Genomic DNA, 25,655 nt, shown 5'->3' with positions numbered 1-25,655 from the left:
CCAGAGATTCACTTAAAAGAAGAGTTTAGTCCAGGTTTGAAATCATTGCACCGTCTTTGTACCACAAACGTTATACACACTAAAGACACCAGCTGTCAAAGTAGGGGGATGGGTGACTCATCTCCCCACTCCACTCCACACCACTTTCTTGCATCTCTGCCTCACATTTACAACCACCAACACGTAAAAGCAAAACAACAGCATGACCTTGAGAGTTAAAAGTGCAACACAGGCCTCTTTCTAGCAGCAGTATCATGGTGTCTTCAGGGACTATTTGGGTCTGCACAGCCACACCGAGGCTTCAGGGCCTTTGAGCATCCTGGATGCTGAGGGGAAGGATGCTAAAGTGTCCGGATGCGGCGGTCTTTATGTGCATGAGCCAAGAGTACATAAAGAAAGGGCTCATACAACTGAGCCAAGAAGCTAAATCCAAAATAATCTCTGACATTAAAATATGTCGATGCAAAGGTTTGAGCTAAAGCTTAAATAACAGGGTTTAAAGCCGAAAAAGCAGAGCCTCCATGTTGGCTGGCACCGCCTTTGCATCATCCTAGCCCCCTGGCTTCCAGAGAGTAAAATTAAAATATGAACGTAAAAAATAATATATGTGTTTTTCTCTTTGGAGATCCAATGGCAAAGTAAATCTTTTGGAAGATGTTTCTGCACGCAAAGGAGGACTATGAAGGGAGGAGGAAGAGGCGAGGAAACGACTGTGCTGCATCTGTCAGCTGCACCCATTTCAGCTGTTCATCCAAGGTTACATGTAAACACCTAAACACGAGATTTAAGCGGTTTCAACCCCGTTTTCATTCATTTGCAGCCGCGGACACAGAGCCTGCACATTCCCCGAGGTGCAAAAATCAAACTTTCAGCGTTTTGTTCGTCGGGCGAACAAAACGCTATAAAGCTATTTTTCCTAGAGGGTGAAGCCACGATTCGGACATTTATTTAGCGGACCGGCTACAAAAAGCAGGCACCTACACAAAGCTACACACTCGCGTTACCTTTGTGTACAGCTCCTCCGACGCTGCCATGACGGTCACTCGCTATGTCCTTCCTCCAATCTGGGCTGAAAGTCCGGCAGGTCTCCGCGCTGCTCGGGGCTCAGCGTGTGTTTTCATGTAGCGGGAAAGCAAAGCGTTTGTTGCCACGGAGACTCAGGGGGAAGACGTGCCTCTTATCGCCATGATAACCCAACAGGCTCCAGGCTGCCGAGGTTTCGCTGTCTCTCACTTTGCATTCTGGGTATGATGATGGATAAAATGATTCAGCCAAACGGAGGAAAACTGCTGCCGCGTGGGAAACGGCGCCCCCTAATGGTCAAGGCTTTATACTACACATAAAGGAACGCAGGAAAGAAAAGGAAAGGAAACACTCGAATAATTTGCACAATGCAGAACTCCAGTTTCTTTTTTAAAATAATGTTTTTTATTGCATCTCGTGGTGTATGACGTTTTGAGCACACCAGCTCTTCATCAGACAATGAAACACAGGACAGAGCCACGTTAAATCACCTGTGATAGTTCACAAGACCAATGGCAATAATATCCAGTCAGAATCACGACTTATATAGGACAGATAACTGATAAATAATCTACATGTAGTGTGTACTACCCTAGCGTGAGTCAGAAAAATCAGTGCCTAAGAAGACAAGTAAGGAAACAGTAAGTGATCTCTCCACACACCCAGCAGCCAACATCAGGGATATATATAATATAATGGCATTGATGCAATTGGTTAGGCAGATATAAAACCTACTCATGTTCAGTGCATTTATTGCATCCAGCAATGCAGGCACCTCTTTGAGTTTTCATACACTTGGTGACAATGCCTCCTTAATGGTATATATTTGTGTTTCATTTTCATAATTGTATATACATATAGCAAAAACCTTAGGTGACATATTCTGGTTAACTAAGTGAGTCATATATTATTTGTGAATTGTCGATGTAAAAACCCACCTAGGGGACAAGGACTGGAAATTAAAAATAGTTGTATCTTTACAGCACGTCACTGTCAAGGTCTGTATTGTGTCATTGTTAAATTGCATTGTCCCTATTAAAATAATTTTGATCATAATGATGATTAAAAAAACATTCTCTGTCAGTAAAATACATTTTCTGCAGTGACTGTGATGTATAATGCTAACCACACAAGGTGGCTGTTGTGTCACTCACTCTGTTGATGTGATAAAACCCGCTGTGCACACCCTGTAAGGGTGAGGTGAATACTAAGTTTGATGTACAGTTGTGCTCATAAGTTTACATACCCTGGAAGAATTTGTGATTTTTGGCCATTTTTCAAAGAATAGGAATTATATTACAAAAACTTTTCTTTCACTCGTGGCCAGTGGTTGTGTTTGCCCTTTTTAAATCAAAATAACGACACAAACTCCCCAAATGACACTGATCAAAAGTTTACATACCCTCGAAGTTTTGGCATGATAACACACACACACAAGTTGACACAAAGAGGTTTAAATGACTACTAAAGGTAACCCTCCTCACCTGTGATCTGTTTACTTGTAGTGTGTGTGTGTGTGTGTGTGTGTGTGTGTGTGTGTGTGTGCGTGCGTGCGTGCGTGCGTGTGTGTATAAAAAATCAGAGAACAAAATGGTTTCAAAGTGCTTAGAAGTAATGCAAAGAAAAGACTTGGTCTGAGTCTGCGTGTGAAGAAGCTATTTGTAAGTCTGGAGGTGTGGGACCTGATTGACCAGAGGCCAGTGGGCCAAACAGGTGGTGAGAGGGGTACAAGGGGTCACCTGTGATGGCCCTGGTTTTTCTGAGATAAGAGTATGTGGTGATGGTCTCAGAGGGGTACCCGCTGCACAGCCTTCCTGTTCTTAGTAGTGGCCCCTGTACCAAACACCCAGCCAATCGGAGAGCCCGCTGTCCACTGAGGAGCGCTAGAAGGTCAGCAGCAGGTCCAGTTTATCCGGTCCAGTTTATTCTTCCTTAGGGCATCGAGGAAGTGCAGCCACTGCTAGGTTGGGTTGGTGTGCAGTTATAGGTGTACAGGGTGTACAGTAGGGGGCTGGGAATGCAGCTCTGCGGGGATCCGGTGCTGGAACTAGGGTATGTAAACTTTTGGTAGGGTATGTAAATTTCTGATCAGTGTCATTCTGATTTGAAAAGGGCAAACACAACGACTGACCACGAGTAAAAGAAACGTTTTTGTATTGTCATTCATATTCTCTGAAAAATGGCCAAAAATCACAAATTCTGCCAGGGCACAACTGGAATGACAACAAATATGAAAAGTGGGGCTGAAATTTAACAACAGATGAGTTTAGACATCTGTTAGATCAGAATCTAATATTTAAAATTCACATTGAAAACTGTGTTAATATTAATAATATACTAATATTAACACTTATGCATGCATGTGTGTGCTTCCTTCCTCCTTATCATCATCATAAATGCATGAAAACCACAAATGCTCTCTTGGCTGTTATAATATTTTACACATTTGTCCCCAGAGTTGGCACAAACTGAAGGCTCAAGAAACTGGCTTGAGATGATTTGATCTTTGCGACAATGTGTGTTATCCTGCTGTACACTGTGTGTATCCACAGACATGGTCAGCAACAATACTCAGGTAGGCTGTGTTGTTTAAAACCACCCATGAGTGGCACCTGGTGTACTTTTTTTGCTGCTGTAGCTAATCTGCTTCAAAGATTCGACATGTTGTGTCCAGAGATGCTCTTCTGCGTACCTTGGTTGTAATGAGTGATTATTTTAGCTTCTGTTACTTTCCTATTAGTTCCAAGCAGTCTGGCCATTCTCCTCTGATCACTGGCATCAACAAGCCACTTTCACCCAGAGAACTGCTGTTCACTGAATATTTTCTTTATTTTTTTCAGACAATTCTCGGTTAACTCTAGAGATGGTTGTATGGAAAAATCTCAGTACATCCGCATTTTCTGAAATAGTCAGATGAGACCATCTAACTGTCATAAGTCCATTAAATCACCTTTCCCCCCCTCATTCCGATGTTTGAAATCCAGCAGGCTGTCTTTACCATGTCTTAATACCCAAATGCAATGAGTTTCTGCCATGTGATTGATTAAATATTTGTCTTACCGAAGAGTTGAACCAGTGTATAATTCATATTCATCTTCACATGACATTGTATTGTAATTAGTTTTAAGTATTTAGCTCCTTTTTGTTCTACCAAGCTGTTCTTGTATTCTTCACCCCATTGATGTATTCATTCTGTTGTATTTTAATGACAGCCCAGGCTCCATTTTGTTTGGAGTTTTTGGCCCTGGTTAGGTCTCCCAAGGCAAATTAGTCCTGAGTGAGGAAATGGAAAAGAGAACAAGGGACCAGCTTACCCTGACTGGGATAGGGCTACCTAGGCCTCACCCTGGAGTCAGGAATGGGAGGGAGCTTAAGGGAGAGCACTTAGGCCTTAACCCATGTAGGCCACCTGGAATTGCCCTTAATGAGAGGCGGTGGGCAAGGGTGGGTATCCTTGTATCCCTATTGCTTGCTGTATGCACCCTGGGGGGTTTCGCCCATGGATGAGGGGGTTGCTTACCTGTGCCAGTGACTGGGTTTGTGCCTATGGACCGAATGATATTTTAGAGAACACAGCCTTCTGGGAGTGACGGGGTGTGGCTCTTGAGTGTCCTCCATTTAGTGACTTTGTCATCCTACTGGTGGACTTGAATGCTTACAGGGGAAACGACACTGAGACCTGGTGGGGCGTGACTGGGAGGAACGGTCTGCCTAATGTTCTGTTCGAACACCATGTTCGAACAGAAGGGTGCCCCTAAGTGCACATGACACCAGGACACCCTGGTTGCATGTCGAGGGTGGATTTTGTAACAGTATCATCAGATCTGCAAGTATATCTTCTGGACACTTGGGTGAAGAGAGGAACTGAGCTGTCAACTTATCACCACCTAGTGGCGAGTTGGACAAATCTGGCGTGCCTAAACATTTAGGCTCCTCTGCTTGTGTGACCATATTCCAAGGTAAGCAGAAGAAAATGGATGCTTGAATATTTATTCTTATTTAAAGCTGTACTTAAATTATGGCTCCTGGAACACAGAAATATTCTAACTTCTAGAAAATAAACTATTTTAAATCTTACTATGTAAACATTAGATTTACCATGTAAACATTAGCAATCTGAAAGCACCTTAAATACATCGTAGGTCTTTAAAGATTACACAAAAGTATTGTGCAAAACTACTTTATTTACAAAACAAAATGGCACAATGTGACAGCAGGGCAGCCATGTACATGCACAACTTGGACAGATGTCCTAGCTTTGATTTATCACACCACAAGTAAATTGCATCTGGCCAGTAAAAACTTCTGGAAAAGCACTATGCAGGGCTAAAGATAAAACTACTTTAAGTCATGATTACACAAGATTATTTCCCCACAACTTACACTATTTGTTCCTTGTTTTTGTCCACCAATGTATACAGCATAAAGACTGGTCCCTCTGAAGGATTTTACCCTTCAGGTCCTGTATCCCCTCTAACCCTTTAAAACCTGATTCATTCATGATGACTCCATCCTTAGGAGAGGACTGTGTCGGCATATAAAATGGAGCAGCACACAGTGTAAACTTAAAAACACTGCATTTTGCTCTTTTAAGAAGAGGATCTATTTCTGACACTTCTTGAAGGAACTACCTGCTACCAGCATTTGAGCCGCACCCAAGCTTTTTAGCATCTCTTTTAAACATCTGCTCAGTGCACCTTGATGAATAAAAATGCAGTATGTGAAGCTTCACCTTCGGGAGCCCAGCATCACACATGCAGTTCAAAGTGACACCCCAGCCTTTACTGCAAGGTCCTTTAATGCAGACACAATCATAGTGTTAATAAAATGGAACTTGGCCTCTGAATTACTATATTCAATCATTCAAGCATATTGACAGCATAATTTAGAGTAAGGTCATACAGTGAATAATACAAATCTGATGTAAAACATTCTGCCCCTGTGCCAGACAAATATATATCAGATACATACACACACACACACACAATCATAATCTCCAGACTGAACACCACACTAAATCCCCCCCGCGCCCAAACCTCACAAGATGCAAGCTTCTGCTGCTCGCCCCTCACTTCAGCTCGTAAACAGTCATATCTGCTGTCCATCCATTGTTCAGAGGCATCACAGACCGTTTCTTCAGTGTACATGGACAAACATGGAGGTAAAGACAAGACATGAAGGAAATGTAGGAGGACAATAACAGAGGAAAGGATGTGGTGGCAGTAGAGAAAAAGCCAAAGGGTGGGTTGAAACAAAAAAGAGGATTTGACATGGTTGACCTGGAGGTGTGGAATCCAGTTGGGTGGGGCCCAGGCCAGTGTGGAGAGGGTGGAGTGATAAAGTGAGACATAGGAGAGGTAATATTAAATCTCTGAGACTTAAGTGGAGAGGATTAGGGGCTGGGAGGTGCTGAGGGGGCCATCTGAGGCTGCGTGTACATCAGCCTGCCAGTTTACTGGCCACAAGAGAGGGTTTCCTCTGGGGCAGGTCCTGGGGGGTGGGGATGTGGTCCCCTGTGATCTCGGTCTTCTCTGGTGCAGCTGTTGGCAGCTGTTTGTTCTTTATCTTCGCTTTTGCCATGTTGTAGTCACCAGAGTCAAAGTACTTTTGCTGCAGAAAAACAGAAGATTCAAATTAAACAAAAGTGGCACCAATGAAAATAGACACCAATTTAAAAATGTCTAATTTTTTAAATGTCAGAGTAAATCCCACAAACTGCGATCTACAGGGTGGGCCATTTACACCGTAATAAAATGGGAATGGTTGGTGATATTAAAGTCCTGTTTGTGGCACATTAGTATATGTGAGGGGGCAAACTCCTCAAGATGGGTGGTGACCATGGTGGCCATTTAAAAGTCGGCCATCTTAGATACAACTTTTGTTTTTTCAATAGGAAGAGGGCCATGTGACACATCAAACTTACTGGTAATGTGACAAGAAAAACAATGGTGTGCTTGGTTTCAACGTAACTTTATTCTTTCATGAGTTATTTACAAGTTTCTCTTTGTTCACAGCCATTGACATGTCGAAGAGGTTAACACGTGAGGAGCGGATTGAAATTGTGTCGATATCTGGTGAACGCAGTAACCGGGTCATTGCAGCAGATTTCAATGCAAGACACCCTGCGAGACCACCAATCTCACATGCTACAGTTAGCAAACTGCTTGCTAAGTTTCGTGAAACTGGTTCAGTGTTGGATTTGCCAAAATGTGGTCGCAAGAAAACTGTCACTAATGAAGAAACATCAGTGGCTGTCCTAGCTTCATTCAGCAAGAGCCCACAGCGTAGCACTCGCCGCATGTCGCTGGAGAGTGGCATTAGTCGAACATCTCTTCGGCGGATATTAGCTACTCACAAATGGCACCCTTAACAACTCCAGCATCTCAATGAGTTTGAGTCTAAGGTTTATTTTTTAGCACCTGGCGGCTCTTTTTTTACTTCTCATCTGTAAATAATCTGCTCTTTCACGTGATTGTTTATTTTGAAAAGTCTCAGTATATGGGGTACAATGATAGTGGGTCCATTCTTCATCAATGGAAACCTCAAGGCCACTGGATATTTGAAATTGCTACATGATGATGTGTTTCCCTCTTTATGAACTGAAGCTGGCACGTTCCCTGAGTTTTTCCAGTAAGATGGTGCACCACCACATTATGGGTGCCAGGCATTCCTAGATGAACAGTTTCCTGGAAAGTGGATTGGTCGTCGTGGGCCAGTTGAATGGCCCCCAAGGTCTCCCGATCTGACCCCCTTAGACTTTTATCTTTGGGGTCATCTGTAGGCAATTGTCTATGGTGTGAAGATACGAGATGTGCAGCACCTGAAACTACGGATATTGGATGCCTGTGCTGGCATTTCTCCTGTGGTGTTGCTATCAGTGTGTGAAGAGTGGGAGAAGAGGGTTGCATTGACAATCCAACACAATGGGCAGCAAATTGAACACATTTTATAAGTGGTCAGAAACTTGTAAATAACTCATGAAAGAATAAAGTTACATTGAAACCAAGCACACCATTGTTATTCTTGTCACATTACCAGTAAGTTTGATGTGTCACATGGCCCTCTTCCTATTGAAAAGACAAAAGTTGTATCCAAGATGGCCGACTTCTAAATGGCCACCATGGTCACCACCCATCTTGAGGAGTTTGCCCCCTCACATATACTAATGTGCCACAAACAGGACTTTAATATCACCAACCATTCCCATTTTATTACGGTGTATCTATATAAATGGCCCACCCTGTAGATCAAAAAGGTACACTCCTGAGATTTTATTAAGGAATTTTAACCAGGTCTTTCTTTTTTCTTATTGACAACTGGTGGAGGCTTTCTGTGGTCTCTCAGGGTATCACACAGGAAATATAAATGCCAAATTGCCAAGACAAACTTTCCTCAGAGAGGACCATGCAAACACTGAAAGAAAAACATCCACTATGAGAAATACACACAGTATAACATTAGAACACATACACTCAGTAACAATCTTGATCAGCAAATTAAATGCAAAAACTAGAAAAAGAAAAAACTAGTGTCACCCAGGTAAGGAAATCCCAAAAAGTTGATTCTGTTCATCTGGACATAGCGCTTTAAGTGGGAGAAAAGTTTCATCACTCATCCAAGTGACTTCTTCAGTTTCAGCTGACTGCAGGTTTCCCCACCCTTATAAACAGTACTTCTGCACAATGACTGAAACTAGCATCACTTGCGAATAATAATTTTAGGGAACATCAGTTTTTCAAAAAGAAATTACTGCAGCAGGTAATTTCTTGTGAGAAGTACAAGAAAAATATTTATTTATTCAAAGAAAATTAATCTTGGTTAGTGTATTATTATCACAACAAACATGATTACTAAAATGTTCTAAAAGAGAATGGAAAATTTCCTGGAAGCTGACCACACAGGTTAAATCATGCTGTGATATATTATTAAGCCCTTCAGCAGATATTAGATGGTCTTCTACTGACAGGTGATTACTTTTAAAAAGTCAAGTAATTATTACGGTGCCAATCGCAAGTTATTTAAACCTAAACCTATTTTCGATTCTCTGCTGTCCCAGATTTTACAACATGACAGAAGCAGAAAATCCTTAAATTGCATCCACAATCAAAGTTGATTTTACCGAGACTGAACTGTTTTCTATGGAAGACAATTCTGGAAATATACTCATTTTATAAGTTAAAAAAACCAAAGAAAAATAAAACAGAAACCCCCCAATATGTGTCAGTTTCTCAGTTTAATTTCCTGATAAACTGGGCTGGACATATTTCTCTATTAACTATGTCCAACACCAATAACTTGCTAGTCAGGACCGTGTAGCGCACCTATATAAAATAGCAAAAGCTTCAAGGACAATCCTAAAGTGAACCCTTTATGTTTTGAAGACAAACACATGAGATTACTCACCCCTTTCTGAAGGCGTTTCCGAAGTAAATCCGACCCTCCGGGTTTATTTCCCAAATTTGGATATCTTGCTTTCAGTTTAGCCTCTTCTGCCTTCTCGGGGCTGATCGTCTTTTCCTGAACCTCCTGTAAACAAACAGAAGCATAAGATTAGATTAATCAGCTCTCGGTCAGCTGGTAGCTCCAGACAGCACCACACTTACACAGACGTTTAAGCCCGTAAAACTATGAATAAAACCTATCTAATGACGTTTGAAGGCTGCTTATTGAACAACTTTACTGAATACGTTGGTGGCAAAGGGTGGTCCTCCATGGAAAAGCGTTTAAATTCACCGCTCCCGCTAAACAAGCTAGACAGAAGCATTAGCATATCCTACTAGCTAGTAATGTGTAGGTTGGACCACCGGTTGGGATACTCGTTTCTGTTTTAAAAAAATAAAATAAAAATCACGCTATCAATAGCCAGGCTGGCAAGACAGTTAATTAGACAGGCCCTGATTTAGCACTTCTAGTTTAAAGAGAACTGTCACTGTGCTGAATGAGCTAAGCTAATTTTTTTTAGCAGCTAAGCTAATAGACGCTTTGAATGTCACGTCAGCTAGCGTCAAAACACTTCCAGCTGAAAGACAAAGCGCGAATTACTACGTAATAGAAGATCGTTAGGATACCCGACGAACAATATTAATCTACCTGGGTCTCGGTAGCTAGTTGTGATTTATATGTCAACAACGAAATAGAGGAAGAGGAGAAGCTAAGCTACAGTGTTAGGTTACCACGAAGCAACCGTCCCCGGGGCTCGTGAGGAAAAGCCCGCGTTTACCTTCTCTTCCACCGGCGTCTCCTCAGCTGTCTGAGTCTCTTCGTTATCCCCCGACATGTTTAAACAGTTGTGATTTTTGTCAGGAGACCGCTCACCAGCCGAACAAGTGTTCCACAAATCCCCCGCTCGCGTGTTGCTCGCCCGATTCGACTCTGACTCACCGAACCCAACCGAGAGCTGCCGAGCGCTCACTCCCGCACACAATACTACGTCACATGCGGAGACACCACGCGCGCTCCCGCCATGCACACGCACCGGGTACGGAGTTCAGATTTAGGTTGCATAATGACACAAAGATCAGCTGCTGGGTCCAAGTGCTGTGTCACAAATCCAGATCTCAGAAAATAATCCGCAGATCTGGAGGATGGAGAGCTCGGCACCGCTTAATGCTGGCCGATTTATTTTCCGTTTCCTCACTACATCTCATTGCACAAAACCAAGAGGAATACAGCTATACAAAATAAAGTGTTTTCTTTTTATACCCACCCCCAGAGTAATTTGTTTTTCCTTCTGATTTAAAAAAAAAAAGAAGAAAAAAAGAGCCAAATATGAGCACGTGCAGCGTAAACGAATAATGTTTCAGAACCCATTTGTCATTTTTTAGAAATGTATTGACATGTTTAATGAACCAGTTTGAAATGATTTGAGCTTTTGTGACATGATGCGTTATGCTGCTGGAAGCCGCCATTAGAATATGAGTACACTGGCCATAAAGGGATGACACGATCAGCAGCAATCAACACGTTGGATGTGGGATTTAGCTCAGATCATGCTAAGGGCCCCCACAGTGTGCCAAGAAACAAGTTTAAATAGTCTACTTGAACAAGTGTACTTGCATTACTTCTTAAACCCTTTTACTTAAAATCAATGATATTCACACTACCCCTTCAAAAGGATCTTATTGTATCAAAAGTAAAACTTTTCTAGTCATCTCCAATCATTGTATTGACAACAAAGAGGATCCTTCAAGCTGTAAACGACCAGTCATTTAATCTTTGTTATGATACCTCAGATTCCAGAAATCTATCATTTTAAAGGCAAAATACCTGGAAATACCTTGCATGGTGGATCCGGTGGTTATGTAAGCTGGAAGTCATGTCAAGTCATTCTTTCAACAAGTTAATTAAAAGAATTTGGTGCAATCCATTTATTATTTGGCTCTATATCTATCTATAGATAGATATATAGATATCTATATATGTCCCTATAAGCTGCACGCACGCAGCTTATAGGCAACATTGCTCTTAACATCAAGTTTTCACAGATGCCATTCACAATTTCCTTTCCTCTTTCTCAGACACACACTGAAGGACAACAGACCACAGGCCTAGACCCTGACAGTGCCCAACAGGTGTGTGTCAGATACAATACAAGCCCCCAGTTTCTTAATAAAAAATATGAAAAATTATGTAATTTTCTAAATAAAGTCCTCCAATATAGGAAACTATTCAGTTGGTTTGATTTTCAAAATAAAAGCCCTGGAAACAGTATAAAAGTTGATCAGGATTCTCTAAAATTTAACTTTTTCAGAAAAGAAAAAGTTAGTTTTCATCAGCAATGTACGATTTTCAAAAACATCGCAGTTATTTATTTTATAAATTTGGTTAAGTTTAGCCTATTCTCAGTTTTACAAATTGAGAGACTGATAAAAAAAAATAACTGAAATATCTGAAATGCATTTGGGGTGTATGGTAACAAAGACTCACTGTTTTGAACCGGAGAAAAACAAAACGAAACAAATTTCTGTAATTACATAAAGCAATTTAACTTGTGTTTAAACTTTCACTTACACCTCAGATATACCGTTTTTACTCTCATTGTGATTAAAATGGTTCATGTGCATATACTTTTACTGATTACAGCCTAATATACAAGGAATGCTTGTGACTCATCCCAAAGAGTGCGCTATGCTGTCTGTGTTTGAAAAACATCAACAATGTACTAAAAACAAGGGCTGTCAGTAACAGATCTCAACACATGTATTTATAGTGTTGTTTTGCACCAGGATGAGTCAGTGACTACTGGCCAATGTTTAAAAAAAAAAAAAAATGTGTGGGGGTGTGACAGCTGAAAATCAGCTATCACACCCCACACATCATTCTTGCCATTCCCACGTTCTCTTATGCACCTTTTATCTTGCATTTAGCAGAAAACCAGTTACTGTTTGCACATAAAGACGGAGGTGAGCATCAAGACACATCAAAAGGCAGAACAGGAAACATAGTGTGAGAATTAAAACCACAAAGAGACACAGCAGATTCCAAATTGCTTTAGAAGATATATAGATATATTTTTTCAGATTTGAATATTAATGTCAAAAATACATACTATGATATACAGTTTGCACTACATCATCTTAGCATGGCAGACGTCACAAGTAATAACTGAAATATTTAAATATTAAATAAACCGATGGTAAGTAAACTGAAAGTGAATGTGTAAACACTAAACTAAGGTTATTCTTTCTATTGCAACACTTCCAATAAAGTGGTTTTGTAACAGTACAAAAGTATTAGAATATTTCTATTTTCTGTTTCATTTCCAGTTACATTGAGAAAAAAAAATCCACAGTGCACTTCTGATGTTCTGCTGTGATGCTTTCACGTAAGTCTATCTTGATTGCTCGTTCGACTGTTTTTTTTTGTTGTTGCTGTTTTGTTTTTTTTCTTTCAGTGGTCCATGGTATATGTTGCATCGCAGTTTGCCATAGGGTTCTTCATCTATATGCACAACCTCTGCTCCGAGCTCAGGAATCACAGAGAGAAAACTGAGTACACGTTCAGCTGGGTCAATCTAATCTTGAAAAATTTAAAATCGGAATCGTTTATTATTAAAAGGCCATCACATTCAATTAGAAACAAATTATTTCTTATTTCACACTCAATAGGTCCAATTAACATTTCGATTTAACGCCTCGACTCTTTTCAAATAAATTTTTTGTCTAACTTTATGTGTGTCTACTATCCTGCAAGACGCTGGAGGGGATACACACAATAGAAGGTAAGCATGTTACCCATGAAATCTGTTAAACACATATTGACCAGGAGTACAACATTAGAAATACATCCTAAAACCGAAACTTTTGACTCAGCCACTCTGCTCCAAAGCTGTAAGCTTAACAGAGAACAAGCTTTTATTTCTGATGAGTCTCCTAGGATCTCAGCTTGCTGCCCCCTTTGCCAGTTTTGGATGACAGGGGATGAAACATAAGTTTGTGGAGACAGACCATGAGAGGCTTTTGACTCTGGTCCTTAAACCTCGTCTCTTTTCAAATGGACTAACGGTCTGAGTCTGTCGCTGGCATCAAGTTGTGACTAATGTTTCAGTAGTGGCCTGCCGGGTGGAGGAGGGAGGGCTTCAGGCCTCAGCAGCGGGAAGAGTACGGCGGGTCAACAGGGGACTCTGTGAAGGACTGGAGCTCGTAGGCAGCACCGCTGTCCACCTCCATGGACTTCCTGGAAAACAGCAGACGGATGTCCCTATGGAGGTAGATCTTCCCAGACTTAGAGCTCTGGAACCTGGTAGAGGTTGGGAGAGGGAGAAAAGCATGAAATGACAGGCCAAAAGCATGAAAATGGGAGTATAAACATGGGTGCTGCTGGATATGCTCCACTTTGAGTGTTCAGACAAAAATAACAGCCATCTCACCTCAGGTGAATGAGGTAGCGCAAGGTTCGTCCCTGGCCCAGGGCGAGGGGTTTCCTGCTGGTCTGATTGTTTGTGTCACGACGGACGGGAACAGAGAAGGTCCTCTGGCGTAAGAAGGTCTGGTGTCCAGCTGGCATGGCTCGTAGGTCGTACATCACAACAAACATCTTTACCACTGTCTTGTTAGGGTTGAATAAGGTCTGAGGGGTTTAACCGGAGAGCATGGCAGGGTTAAAACCATTTTAAAGTCAGGCTTTGTAATAAGTTTTAACACTGTCTTTCATTTAACTAAAATATCGTGGCTCAAGAATTGGGAGTTCGCCTTGTAATCGGAAGGTTGCCGGTTCGAGCCCCGGCTTGGACAGTCTCGGTCGTTGTGTCCTTGGGCAAGACACTTCACCCGTTGCCTACTGGTGGTGGTCAGAGGGCCCGGTGGCGCCAGTGTCCGGCAGCCTCGCCTCTGTCAGTGCGCCCCAGGGTGGCTGTGGCTACAATGTAGCTTGCCATCACCAGTGTGTGAATGTGTGCGTGAATGGGTGGATGACTGGATATGTAAAGCGCTTTGGGGTCCTTAGGGACTAGTAAAGCGCTATATAAATACAGGCCATTTACCATTTTACCATTTAACTATAGCAAATATTTTTTTACACTTTACATGCTGTGATCAAGATACATAATATGACTATTCCTCTATACCTACAATCCCAACAATGTAATCCGAGTATTAAGGAGATAAGAGCTTTCTGCACTATAAATGAAACAAAACAGCCTTGAACAGGTCCCTGTATGTTTAATGATGCAGTTTCCTCTACATCCACAAGGAGTCTCCATTCACTTTTGTTACTTCCTGTAATCTGCTCTTTGTTCTCAGCCACGCTGTGATGTAGCTATATTTTGAAAACATGTCTACTGTCAACTGTGAAAGAAAATCCTCACCACTTGAATGGTTCCTGATGGAGGTACACGATAGCCCCTTTTTCCCAGGGACTCCAGGTTTATCACACCCTGCCAGAAAACACATGGCAATCAAAAACAGGCAAACAGAAGTAACACACATGAGCTAATATGGTTTTATCTCTAGGCTTAGGGGGCTTTATTATTAATTTATAGAAAAAGAAATTTTACCATATATGGTGAGGGAGCGTTGTCATCAGAGACACTATAGAATGACACATCTGCAGGTAAGGTAAGGTGACTGGGGCAGAAGGATCCGCTGGCGCCGACCTCTGCTGTGAAACCCTCCACTGTCCCTAAAGGCTCCAGGCGGTAGTTCAGCACACACTCCTAATGGGACATAAGTTCAGCTTTAAAAATGTCACTCTTACTTTTCTACAGGTTGACACAGTTTTGGTTTTCACTTGAAAGTTTTAAAATCAGGACTTGTTAGACCATGTTTCACAGCTATGTTTTCATTTTTCTTTTAAAAAAAAAAGTACAACCTGCAGTATGGTGGTTGCTCGAGGTTAAATCCCTTTGAGAATGTGACAGTTTAGGGATCCAAAAAGGAGAATCGGACTTGAGCTAATGTCAAAAACGATAGCTGAAGAGAACAGATGATTCTGTGTTTGTGTGCTATACCTCAAAGTTTCCCAGCAGACTGGCAGGTGGAGCACTAGCACTGAACAGCTGCTGTGACTCATCAGTGTACCCCTCTCTCTTTAGACACACCCTGTAGTAAAAAAACACATGCTGGATCAACACGTTTTTAAATGCGTTATGTAAATTAGGGCTGCTCAATTAATCGAATTTTAATCACGATTACGATCTGGGCTTTCAACGATCATTAAAAATGACTGAGCCGATTATTAGCCCCTCCCTCATTTATCCGCGACACCTTAAAGGCCGGTCTGTGAAAATATTGTCGGGCATAAACCGTCCGTGGCGCAAAAAAGGTTGGAGACCGCTGATTAAGAGGACCCGAGGGAAGCTCGGAAAGCTAAGCAGAAGTTATTTGGAGAGTGACTGCTGTTGGTTGAAAAGAGAGTTTAAAAAAAAAAAAACTTCAGTGGTGTTGCACACTATTTTATATTATTTTTTAAAGTCATTGTTAACCCTTTAAAGCCGGTCAGAGCAGCACGCTCCGTTTTGCGTAACTATTTTTAAATCCCTGTAGAACCTGAACCGTGTAAGCTAGCGCAATAATTTGTTTTGCATATGAAACCGGAGGAGTTGTACTTACATCTTATACCATCAGCTTGTCCTCGGTCACGGTTTCGTTCCACATATAGCTTTGCAAAAATTGCATAAAAAGCGCTTGCAGGAACAAAAACATAATATTCCAGAAACACGCTTTGCCGTTCCTATCAGCTGTTCGTAACACTTCCCACAGTGAAATGATGCACCTGCTGTTTTCTTTGCAAATTTGCATCATAGGATTGTTTTTTGTTTTTCCTGCAGTATATAAAAATTGCTGTATCTCCAAAATAAAACTATGAAGACACTCAAAATAAATTTCCTGTGGTGGGAAACTATTTTTTGCAACTTTATTGTATTTAAAGTTTCGAGGGATAAACCTTTTAAATTTCTCCAAGTAGAAATATATGTAAACAAAACAAAAGCGATTTTCAATTTTTTTTGTAGTTTATTGCACTTTTTTGCAATTTATGTAATTACTATGGACTTAATGCATACATATTATTAAAATATGGGCTATAACAGTTGTATTGATGTATAGCAACTTGAAATGCTCCCACAAATGGCACTACAGCATGTAAAAAAAATAATATAAGCTCTGGTGGACTTGGTTCTATAGTAGGTCTTAAAGGGTTAAATAAATATCGTCAAATAATCGTGATCTCAATTTCAGTGAAAATAATCGTGATTATCATTTTTGCCATAATCGAGCAGCCCTAATGTAAATGCCTAAAGGTATTTACATGGCACACATTTCTAGTGTGCCTTAATAGATATGCGTCTCAGGTGAGCTAAAATGATCTCAAACCGGCTTCCATCTGTGTATAAACACGAGTGGCAACTTGAAATGTTGGTTACTCTGAAATCCTAATTCATTTGAAGTGCAAATAAAGTGTTCAGGCCCACAGGTCACAACATAGAAACTTTACATATGACTCTTTCAATCAACCATATGTTTTTGGCGAAATATAAACAAATAATATCATATAGTGCCTTTTACCAACCAGAGCAAAACAGCTCTTTTAAACAGCTAAAATGACCTTTCACCCCCGAATACCAAACTCTTCAAACATCTGCTGTACAAAAAAGCAGCACTGAGCTTCCACCCACATTTGCTGTGTGTAGGCAGAGCCATGAATCTCTGTGTATATAAAGCCAGTTCAGTGCTGTCTGCCATTTTGAGCTGCGTGTGTGCATTTCTAGATGCAGTCACAGTACAGCAGAGCTTCAGCAGGTGGCACTGTGAGAGGAAAAGTCAGCAGAACGGGGCTGACCCAGCTTTAGCCCTCTGTGAAGCTGCTATGGTCTCATCTTTTCTCACACAGCCTGATTTATGCAACTGTTTATCTGAGGCTTTTGTATCCAAGGGTTCGGGTGTGATTAGGATCTGAATTTTCTGTACTTTACAATATAAGCTGTATAATAAACAAAATACCTCCATCTTCAAGTTTTTCTCGATATTTGTTACATATAATAAAAGCTGTGAGCCTGGAAAGTGAGCGAAACATGTAGGTTTTAAAAATCATGATGAAAAGTATGAGTAACTAGATCCAGATGGTACTGTAATCATCAGATAATGTGGGAGGTAACTGTAAGACAAAAGACTGCATTGTAACTAGTCAAAGCGCCCAAAACTTAGTTTCTTGTACAAAATGAGTTGGAAACTAGTAACTATAGTAACACAGATCCCAGGTGAGAAAATGTATACCTTTTCCCAGAGGCCCAAGGCAAACCCTTACAGCCAGCCACAGAGGTGTCCAGGTCAAAGTATCCTGTTTGACTTTTCCTCTGAGGAACCTGTAGCAGACACACAGGACACCATCAACACATATTTTTATTTATTTATATTTTTTATAGAGAGAGTGTCATGACCTGCATGTGTCAGCTTGCTGCTGGTGAGACTTAAGTGTGTGTGTGTGTGTGTGTGTGTTTACAGTATGTGTAAAAGTGATCAGAAGAAACTGTGATGATGAAACTTGTGACTGGTGAGATGCTGATGAGTCATTTAGCTTACGTATCGCCACGTGTGCACATCAACGCTGAAAAACTACTCAGTAGCCCAGCAGCCCAAAAAAAAAGCTATCCTAATCATCAACATTTAAAGTACTGTAGTATATTCATTGGTGAAGCACTGTGAGTAATGCTTCAACAAGAGGTGGTGAGCATGGTGTTATGACAAAGACTTGCATGGACTCTGACAGTGACTATTAAAGCATAGCTAAAACATTAGGTAAGCCTGCATCTGACTCAAGTGTCTTTTCCGCAGATGTTCAATTTTGAAGCTGAGAACTGTTTCAGTTAGAAGACATGAAGCTACTGTACATGAATGTGTGTGTGCTTGTGTGTTACTTACAGGGCTGGAGAGCAGAGGCAGGCCAGTGCAGGGGTGGAAGGCCTTGGTTGCTGTAGCGTCTAATGAGTGGCGATTCTGTTTCTTCCAGCTGTTGCAGGGACGCAGAGGGGAGGGACTCTGAGTACGCTGGGAGTATAGAGAGAATACATTAAAACAGCTTGCAAGTGGACAAGTGAACTTACATCATCTTCCTACCCCAGCTGAACTTAGAATAAAGCATGTTACTCTGTTACCTTTTTTTTGTCTTACATATAAAACTGTGATGAGCACAGGTGTGATACATTATTGATGAGGGTATCACACATACTGGACAATGCTCATTAGAGAAAGAATTGTCTTACGAGAACAGTAGAAGGTGGAGTCATATCTAGACTTGATGTGCTGGAGCATCCAGAATCTGAGGGTGCCTGGTTCTCATCCTGGAGGGTCGGGGCCTGGGCAGGTTTGCAGTTTTGCATCTGCATTTGCATCTGGGATTGAGCTTGAGGCTTGCTGTGGTCGTGGCTTCTGTTACAGTTCATGTTTGGGCTGGCGTAGTCGCAAGTCCAGTTCGAAATCTGGGCTTGCCAGGAGCGGTTTTCAATGAGGGGGGAGGCAGGGGGGGATTCATGGCTGCTGGGTGTCCTGACTCTGAGCTTTTCCTTTGGAGGAGTTCGTAAACGCTGACCAGCCTGTGCATGGGACTGGCCTCTGAATGAGGGTTCTTCAAGTGTAGACTGAGCACCATTTTGGGCCCGGGGAGAATGGCATTCGGAACCCCGATCAACTCGGGGCTTGTCTGTGCAAACAGGCGTGTGTGTGGCAGCGGTGTGCGTGCTGCCTCTGTGAGGTTCGTGGCTAGGTATGTGGCCGTTGGTGTAGCCGTTGGTGGCAGTGTGTGGGGCATGTGGGATGTGTGTGGTGTGCGAGTATGTGCGGACTGTGTGTGTCACTGTTGTTGTGTGAGTATGGTGCAGAGGGCTGCCGCTTCTGCTGTGCCGGGGGGACAGAGAGGGGACAGACAGTCTCTCCTGGATGAGCCTAGTAATGTCTTGAACTGCTTGGGCAATCAGAGAGCTGTCTGTATCCCTCTCCCTGTCTTTCTCCTTCTCTCTGTCTGACTCCTTCTCCCCGTTCCTCTCCTCTTCTCTGTCTCTTGTCTCAGTCATTTTTAGCCTCCTGCAGGCTGCAGGTTTAGGGGAGGAGCTTTCCCATTTCCCGAAAGAAGTGTCAGTCACAGGTGTGTTAAACGGGGTGGGCCACACATGTCCCACAGACTCATAGGGCGGTACCTCAAGCTCTTTGGTCTTACTGGCAGTTATATCATCATGGTTACTGCCCCACATGGCTTTGGGAGGGTTGTCAGAAGCAAAAAGGCCGGGAGGGAGTGGGGGTGCTGTGGGGTCACAAAAGTTGAGCCTCTGTGCAATACGGGCAATAACTTCCTGTCTCTCCTGCAGCAGGGAACCAATCAGTGGGTTTGTCTCAGGTGCAGCAGGCCTCGGGGAGGGGCAGCGGGGTGGCTCGGCCATGGAAAAATTCTTAAAAGCTCTCAGAGGCTCGGGGAGTGCACTCTTTGACCTCTCGTTGTTGTTGCTGGTACAAGAACCATAGTCTTCTACCTGTGTGGGTTCAGATGAACCATTGAGAGCTGAGTACAGCCACTTCCCTGCTTTACTTGTAGGAAGTGGGGAGGGGGAGTGGGAGCGGGATGGCGTGGGGGAGTGAGAGGGCCTGTGGAAGAGTGGGGAGCCCTGACGTTGGGGGGCGTTGCCCTGTGGGAGCTCTCCGTTCTGATACGAGTGATTTTCACCATGCTCTTGGCTCTTCTTGCTGTATGGATGTGGCACAGATGTGTGAGGAAGGCTGTTAATGGGGATGTTGTTGATGGGGAGATTGGGAATGGGTAAACCATTGAGGAGAAGGCTGGACATTGAGTTGGAGCTCTTGCTGTACGTATTAGAGTTGTTGAGGAGGTTGTCCTTACTGGGGTCCTGGTTCTTTTTGAGGGTGGGCAGGCCACCATGGCTGTTAAGGTTTGGGTTGAGGCTGGGAGTCTTACTGTAAAGCGGAGGAAGGCCGGTATGGATGCTGCAGGCTAGGGTGGGATAGGTGGGCTGTCTGGGGAGCGACTGGACACGGACCTGCAGTGCAACACTCTGGGAAACATTGGGGACTGGGAATATGTGCTCTGAAGGTGGTTGGGAAAACTGCCACACCAACTCTTCATCAGCAGCACTGATCCTATTGGATGGAAAAATCCTGATTCAATAAACAGGGTCCCGTTAACTGTTAAGTTTAAAAGAACGTTCTGGGCTGTAATAACATTTTAGCTATGCACACAAACCTTACACATGTGTATATAAATGTGCAACTAACATAACTTTCGCTTTAGTGTGGAACTAGCACTAGTGTGGAAGCTTGACTGAACAGTCTTCAGCTCATCACTGTTAAAGTCTTCAGTGAGTGTTACATCTGACCTGTACAGGATGTTTCTGGGGACGATGCCATGTGAGGCGCTGAGCCAGGCGCTGAGCTGGGAGAAGAAGACGTAAGAACGAACAGCCAACAGCAGGGTCTTCTCTTCAATGAAACGGTCGCCGCTTCTAGAAAAAAAGAGAAAAAAAAATGGTGGAAGTGTGCCAGTATGTCAGGTTAATGAGAAAACGATGTGTATTTTTTTAATCTTTCACAGTGTTCCTTGTTCCTACACATGTGAGAAGGAAAGTAGGCCAATATGTCAGACTAATTAACTCCCTGAGTACCGCACCAATTATATATATTTTTTATTATTAATTTTTTGGATTTTTGACCATTGTTTTATTTTCTAGTTCTTTTAAAGCTTTTAACTGTGCTTTGTTTTTCTGTCCTTTTGGGGGTTTTTTGTTTTTTAACTAACGATTTTTCAAATTTTTGTTGTTGTTGGTGAAGGTTTTCCTTGTCCCCCAAATATAAAATAAAATGCCGTTTTTATGCAGCAGTTTTGTAAAACACATGATGTCATACTAAGAGGACTGTTATGCCCCATGTTTGGTCCATGTGCAACAAGTCTGCTGGTAAACAAGCACATGTTAATTATACTTAGAGACCCAACATACCATGTACATCCTTTCAAGTTTAGCAGCTGCAGTGACCCTTACAGACGTGTTATAAGTTTCTGCTGTTGTCCATTTGGCTCAGAGTGATGTCAGTTTTATCATCAGACTGTGAGCGTGAGGCTCTGTCCAGTCAAGTTAAAAAACGTTTGTAGCAAGATTATTGATATCATTTCCCTATCATTAAGGCATGAATAGCTCTGACAGTAATAACAATTTTGTATTCCATAAATCAAGTGCTTTTTCAGCTAGTCTCAACAAGATCAAACAGGGCTGAGAGCCAGTAAACAAGTTATGTTTGTGTTGTTTTTCTTCTTTGAAAAATCTGACTATTCTAGTAGCCTGAGCAAATAGTGTCTTGAACACTGTCAAATCTATTTTTTTTTTTTTTTTAGAAAAACCTGCCTGCACAACAACTTCTTTGTGCTTAAGATGATTCTTCATCAGCAAAACCGAACATTAAAGTAAGCAGAGAGATAATGCTTCTTGTATAGTAAAAGAGGACAGTGTACGTTACGAAAAATAACAAAATAGACATTTACTTGCATTCCCCATCTTTAAAATGGTGTGTGTGTGTGTGTGTGTGTCATACTGTCTAGGAACAGCCTGCAAGGTCCATCTCTCCAACAGCAGAGCATCTTGTTTGATGACCGGGTCACTGATGAGATCACTTGGGGGGCACTCATCGCCATAGCAACAGTCTGGAAGGAGCATGACCTCGATCATAATGGGTATGTTGTTCCTCCAAAGTAGGATCACCTCAGAACGGGTACGCCTCGCCTGCCGACACTAGGCACACACACACACACACACACACACACACATCCGTGGACAAAGGTGAGCGGTTAGTGTTCATTAGGGCTGGGTATCGTCACTGATTTCTAGAATCGATTCAATTCCGATTCACAAGGTCCCGAATCGATTCGATCCACGATTCGATTTAATTCGATTTAATTCGATTTAATTCGATTCGATTCGATTTAAATCTGGGATATTTTGACAGTCAGAAATATTATAATTCAGATCAGTACATTTACATATTTTTGTATCAATAAAAAGGAAGCTGACACACGCAAGACTTTATCAAAGGTGTGAGCGTCACAGCAGATACCTTTGTGTCAAAGTAGCTGAAGATAAAACACAGAAAAACATGAAGGTGATTTTCCTGGCCTGGGATTTTATAAAAATATTCTGCAGTACATCAAAAACGAAAGAAAACCATTAATCAACATATGAACATTACCTCTGAAGTTACAGCGGTTTTATTAGAGACATGGTTAAGCGTTTTGCATTTTGAATAATTTTAAAAAGTTTAAATTTGTTCAGTATTGAACAGCAGAAATGAGGTTTTCTTTTCGGAAGAATGTAAAAGGGAAAAAAACAGCGGCTGACAGCGCTGTAAACAACAGTAGACTTGTGCGTAACAAGCAAGCGAATAATGAAGAAAGGGAAACTGTTCTTGAAGTACAGAGAGAGAGTGAGAGAGAGAGAGAGAGAGGGAGGGAGAGAGAGAGAGAGAGAGCTGTGCATCGCGGTGGAAGCAAAACAGTAAAAGTCAGAGTGAATACATGACGATGTTTATGTGAATCTTCTTTTGCTGCTGGTTCGGTCAATATTGTTTGGAGAGAGATCAAACTAACAGCTTTAGAATCGGCGCATAAAGGGCGTGAACACAAAGCTTGGACCCGCCGACACATCAGAATCAGCAAGCTGTCGGCTTTCAGCCCCGACCGTGTCCTTGCCGTCGGGTGAGAAAGGCGACATCTCACTGATTCTGATCCGCGGGTCGCGCTGTGTGTTTAAGTCTATGTGCAGAATCCGTGTTCCTGCTCTCATTTACTGTCTTAACTGTTTGGTGGTTCTTGAAATTTTGTGAGATGTCACCAGAGATTCTGGCATTTCGGGCAAAATAAATTTATATTAAAAAATCGATTCAGGATTTTAATGAATCGATTCAGGATTTTAATGAATCGATTTTACGTTATCCAAGCCAGAATCGATTTTAATCGATGAATCGATTATAAAAACCCACCCCTAGTGTTCATTAGTGAATGTCAACACCAAAGTTAGGGGCACAGCAGGTAGAGAGTAAATATTGCTATTAACCTCTGAGTTAAAAAAAAAGAAGAAGATATTTTTATCCTGCACGGCAGTCCAGTGACAGAGGGATATACTGTAGACTCAATTTATTAGCTAACAGCCTAACACAGCGGTTCGTTACAAAGTTACAACTCTGTTGCCAAAGTAGAAATAAAAATTTATTACAGAGCTTCATTATCTTTACTAATGCATCAGTACAGTGTGTATACCATCAAATCAGAGCAGCTTAGGTACCACTCACTGAAACATCCTGTTAACATGTTACACTTCATTCTGAATATGTAATTTTTTATGATAGCAGTTTTCTTTTGCTTTTATTGCACGAGGGCTGTTACCTAGTCTTACGTAATACGTTACTTTTCAACTGTCAGGAGTTAACAACATACAACAATAACTGAATGTGTTTAAATATTATTGTTTTGGTTTTTATAAATGCAAAAATAAAAGAATAAATTCAGCTGACAGTTAATTCTTAACAGGTCACCTGTTATGCTTTGAAATTATGTGTATATCTTTTTATTGTTGGTGTTTTTGAATGAAGTCAGCATACCGCATTCTTTACATTATTGGGTGCTCCTCTGTCATTGAGCTTAAACCCACAACACTGCAAAAAACATTATTATTTATTTATGTTTTAAACACAACTTTTGAGACAGCAGACTCAGTTCCCGCACATCTCCACTTTCCAATTTATCTTTGTTTGTTTGTCTGTCTTGGGTTATTATGTTGAGATGTTAAAACTATAAGATTAATGCGCAACTAATGGATACGACAATCTATACCTGAAGCGCTCAAAACGTCAGCTGTGGATTGGTATGACAAAATTTAAAAGGAATTCAGGGCAGTACACCAGATAAACTGGATGAACTGGTATACCGCCCAGCCTCAGGAAAGTCAACTTTTAGTTTACATAACAAAGACTGCATGAGTAACTGTGTACATTGACATTGCTTAAAGCAAGGAAAAATTCTGTGCCTGAAGGGGGACTGGAAGGTCATCCCACAGAAGGTTATCAGCGTTTTGTGCCTTTTACACCTCAATTCCTGATAAAATGTTTACTAAAGTGATGGATGGTGCAGGTTGTTAAAATTGAGGTGGATCTATCATTTGGCTACACGTAACATGGAGATTGGCTCTGTATCGACCTGTTAACCATTTCAGAAAGACAAGAACGCAATATAATTGTATTAAATGTGATCCCCCTTATGTTTACATGTAAGGTTGATCCAAACTGCAGATAAATGCATGAAGTCACACTCTACTCACTCAGAAACATTAAATTAAATTATAATGTATATTTTTTAGACCTTAAAAAAATAAATAAATTTAAAAAAAAAAAAAAAAAAAAAAAAAAAAAAAATTATATATATATATATATATATATATATATATATATATATATATATATATATATATATATATATATATATATATATATATATATATATATATATATATATTTATTTTCTAACTGGAATTTTATATTGTAGGTCAAGCTTTTTAACCAGTTGTTTAAAGCAACGCTCTTCGACCGTGTAACCACAGCACTAATTTCCATCCACCCTTTGCATTTCCGGTCAGATGGACTCTAACTGCCGTGTACTGCAGCTCTCAGTAGAGTCACTTGTTTACATTTGGGTAGCATATCACCAGTTGTACTTAATGGTTTGTTGTTTCCACGCTTAGTGGGAACAGTTTTCTTGTACATTTTGCAAAGCATTGCGGTTGGTTGAAGTAGTTCTCTTTTTAGGTACTAAATCATCATCTGAGGGTGACGCACAGCTCTCAGACATGCCCGGGCTTGTTTGATAATTGTGTCCATAGCATGACTATAGTAATAATATCTCCACATGGAATTTTTAATCATGTAAAAATCTGTAGCGCTATCAGTGCAGGTGATATGACATCAAACAGCCCTCGAGGCCACGTAACTACCACTAACTGCTGACCCACAGCGAACCAAATTAGGCCTATTTTACGAATACAAAACATAGGGCTCCTTTCAATATGTACATGCAGCCATATTCTTAATGTGGAACAGTTTAAAAAACACAAGCCTTTAAATGTAGGGTACAGTACCAGATAACTTTATGCCTTGCCTGGA

At 41.4% G+C, this 25,655-nt stretch overlaps 3 protein-coding genes across 7 annotated transcripts in view; all 3 read right to left on the bottom strand.

The window, feature by feature from the left end:
• The window catches only part of myo5aa (myosin VAa), a 65,535-nt gene extending 64,291 nt beyond the window's left edge, over positions 1 to 1,244 (bottom strand). For all 5 annotated transcript variants that reach the window (XM_086271440.1, XM_086271127.1, XM_086271201.1 and 2 more), the window contains exon 1: positions 1,005 to 1,244. In XM_086271440.1, coding sequence (XP_086127566.1) covers positions 1,005 to 1,034 — 30 coding nt within the window. In that variant the 5' untranslated portion in view covers positions 1,035 to 1,244. The remainder of the gene's footprint in view (positions 1 to 1,004) is intronic.
• Positions 1,245 to 5,187: 3,943 nt separating this feature from the next.
• arpp19a (cAMP-regulated phosphoprotein 19a) lies at positions 5,188 to 10,456 on the bottom strand. Its single transcript, XM_086271008.1, has 3 exons — positions 10,244 to 10,456; positions 9,427 to 9,549; positions 5,188 to 6,633 (listed from the first exon to the last, which is right to left on the bottom strand). Exons 1-3 carry the CDS (start codon positions 10,298 to 10,300, stop codon positions 6,463 to 6,465), a joined length of 351 nt encoding a protein of 116 aa, XP_086127134.1. The 5' UTR covers positions 10,301 to 10,456; the 3' UTR covers positions 5,188 to 6,462.
• Positions 10,457 to 11,451: 995 nt separating this feature from the next.
• The window catches only part of atosa (atos homolog A), a 37,716-nt gene continuing 23,512 nt past the window's right edge, over positions 11,452 to 25,655 (bottom strand). The window contains exons 3-12 of the mRNA XM_086270885.1: positions 22,044 to 22,240; positions 20,837 to 20,962; positions 18,719 to 20,600; positions 18,378 to 18,503; positions 17,733 to 17,821; positions 15,470 to 15,560; positions 15,017 to 15,175; positions 14,828 to 14,896; positions 13,892 to 14,091; positions 11,452 to 13,761 (exon numbers count right to left, since the gene is read on the bottom strand). Of these exons, the coding sequence (XP_086127011.1) occupies positions 13,608 to 13,761; positions 13,892 to 14,091; positions 14,828 to 14,896; positions 15,017 to 15,175; positions 15,470 to 15,560; positions 17,733 to 17,821; positions 18,378 to 18,503; positions 18,719 to 20,600; positions 20,837 to 20,962; positions 22,044 to 22,240 (3,093 nt within the window). The 3' untranslated portion in view covers positions 11,452 to 13,607. The remainder of the gene's footprint in view (positions 13,762 to 13,891; positions 14,092 to 14,827; positions 14,897 to 15,016; positions 15,176 to 15,469; positions 15,561 to 17,732; positions 17,822 to 18,377; positions 18,504 to 18,718; positions 20,601 to 20,836; positions 20,963 to 22,043; positions 22,241 to 25,655) is intronic.

Source organism: Aulonocara sp. 'chitande type north' Nkhata Bay, linkage group LG1 (assembly GCF_057382095.1).
Source record: "Aulonocara sp. 'chitande type north' Nkhata Bay isolate Kocher_YH1m ecotype deep benthic linkage group LG1, A_spYH_male_GT1.1, whole genome shotgun sequence".
In the NCBI taxonomy this organism is placed as follows: Eukaryota; Metazoa; Chordata; class Actinopteri; order Cichliformes; family Cichlidae; genus Aulonocara; species Aulonocara sp. 'chitande type north' Nkhata Bay.
The sequence above is the reverse complement of the archived record's forward strand: the minus strand, read 5'-3'. Positions and strand labels throughout refer to the sequence as shown.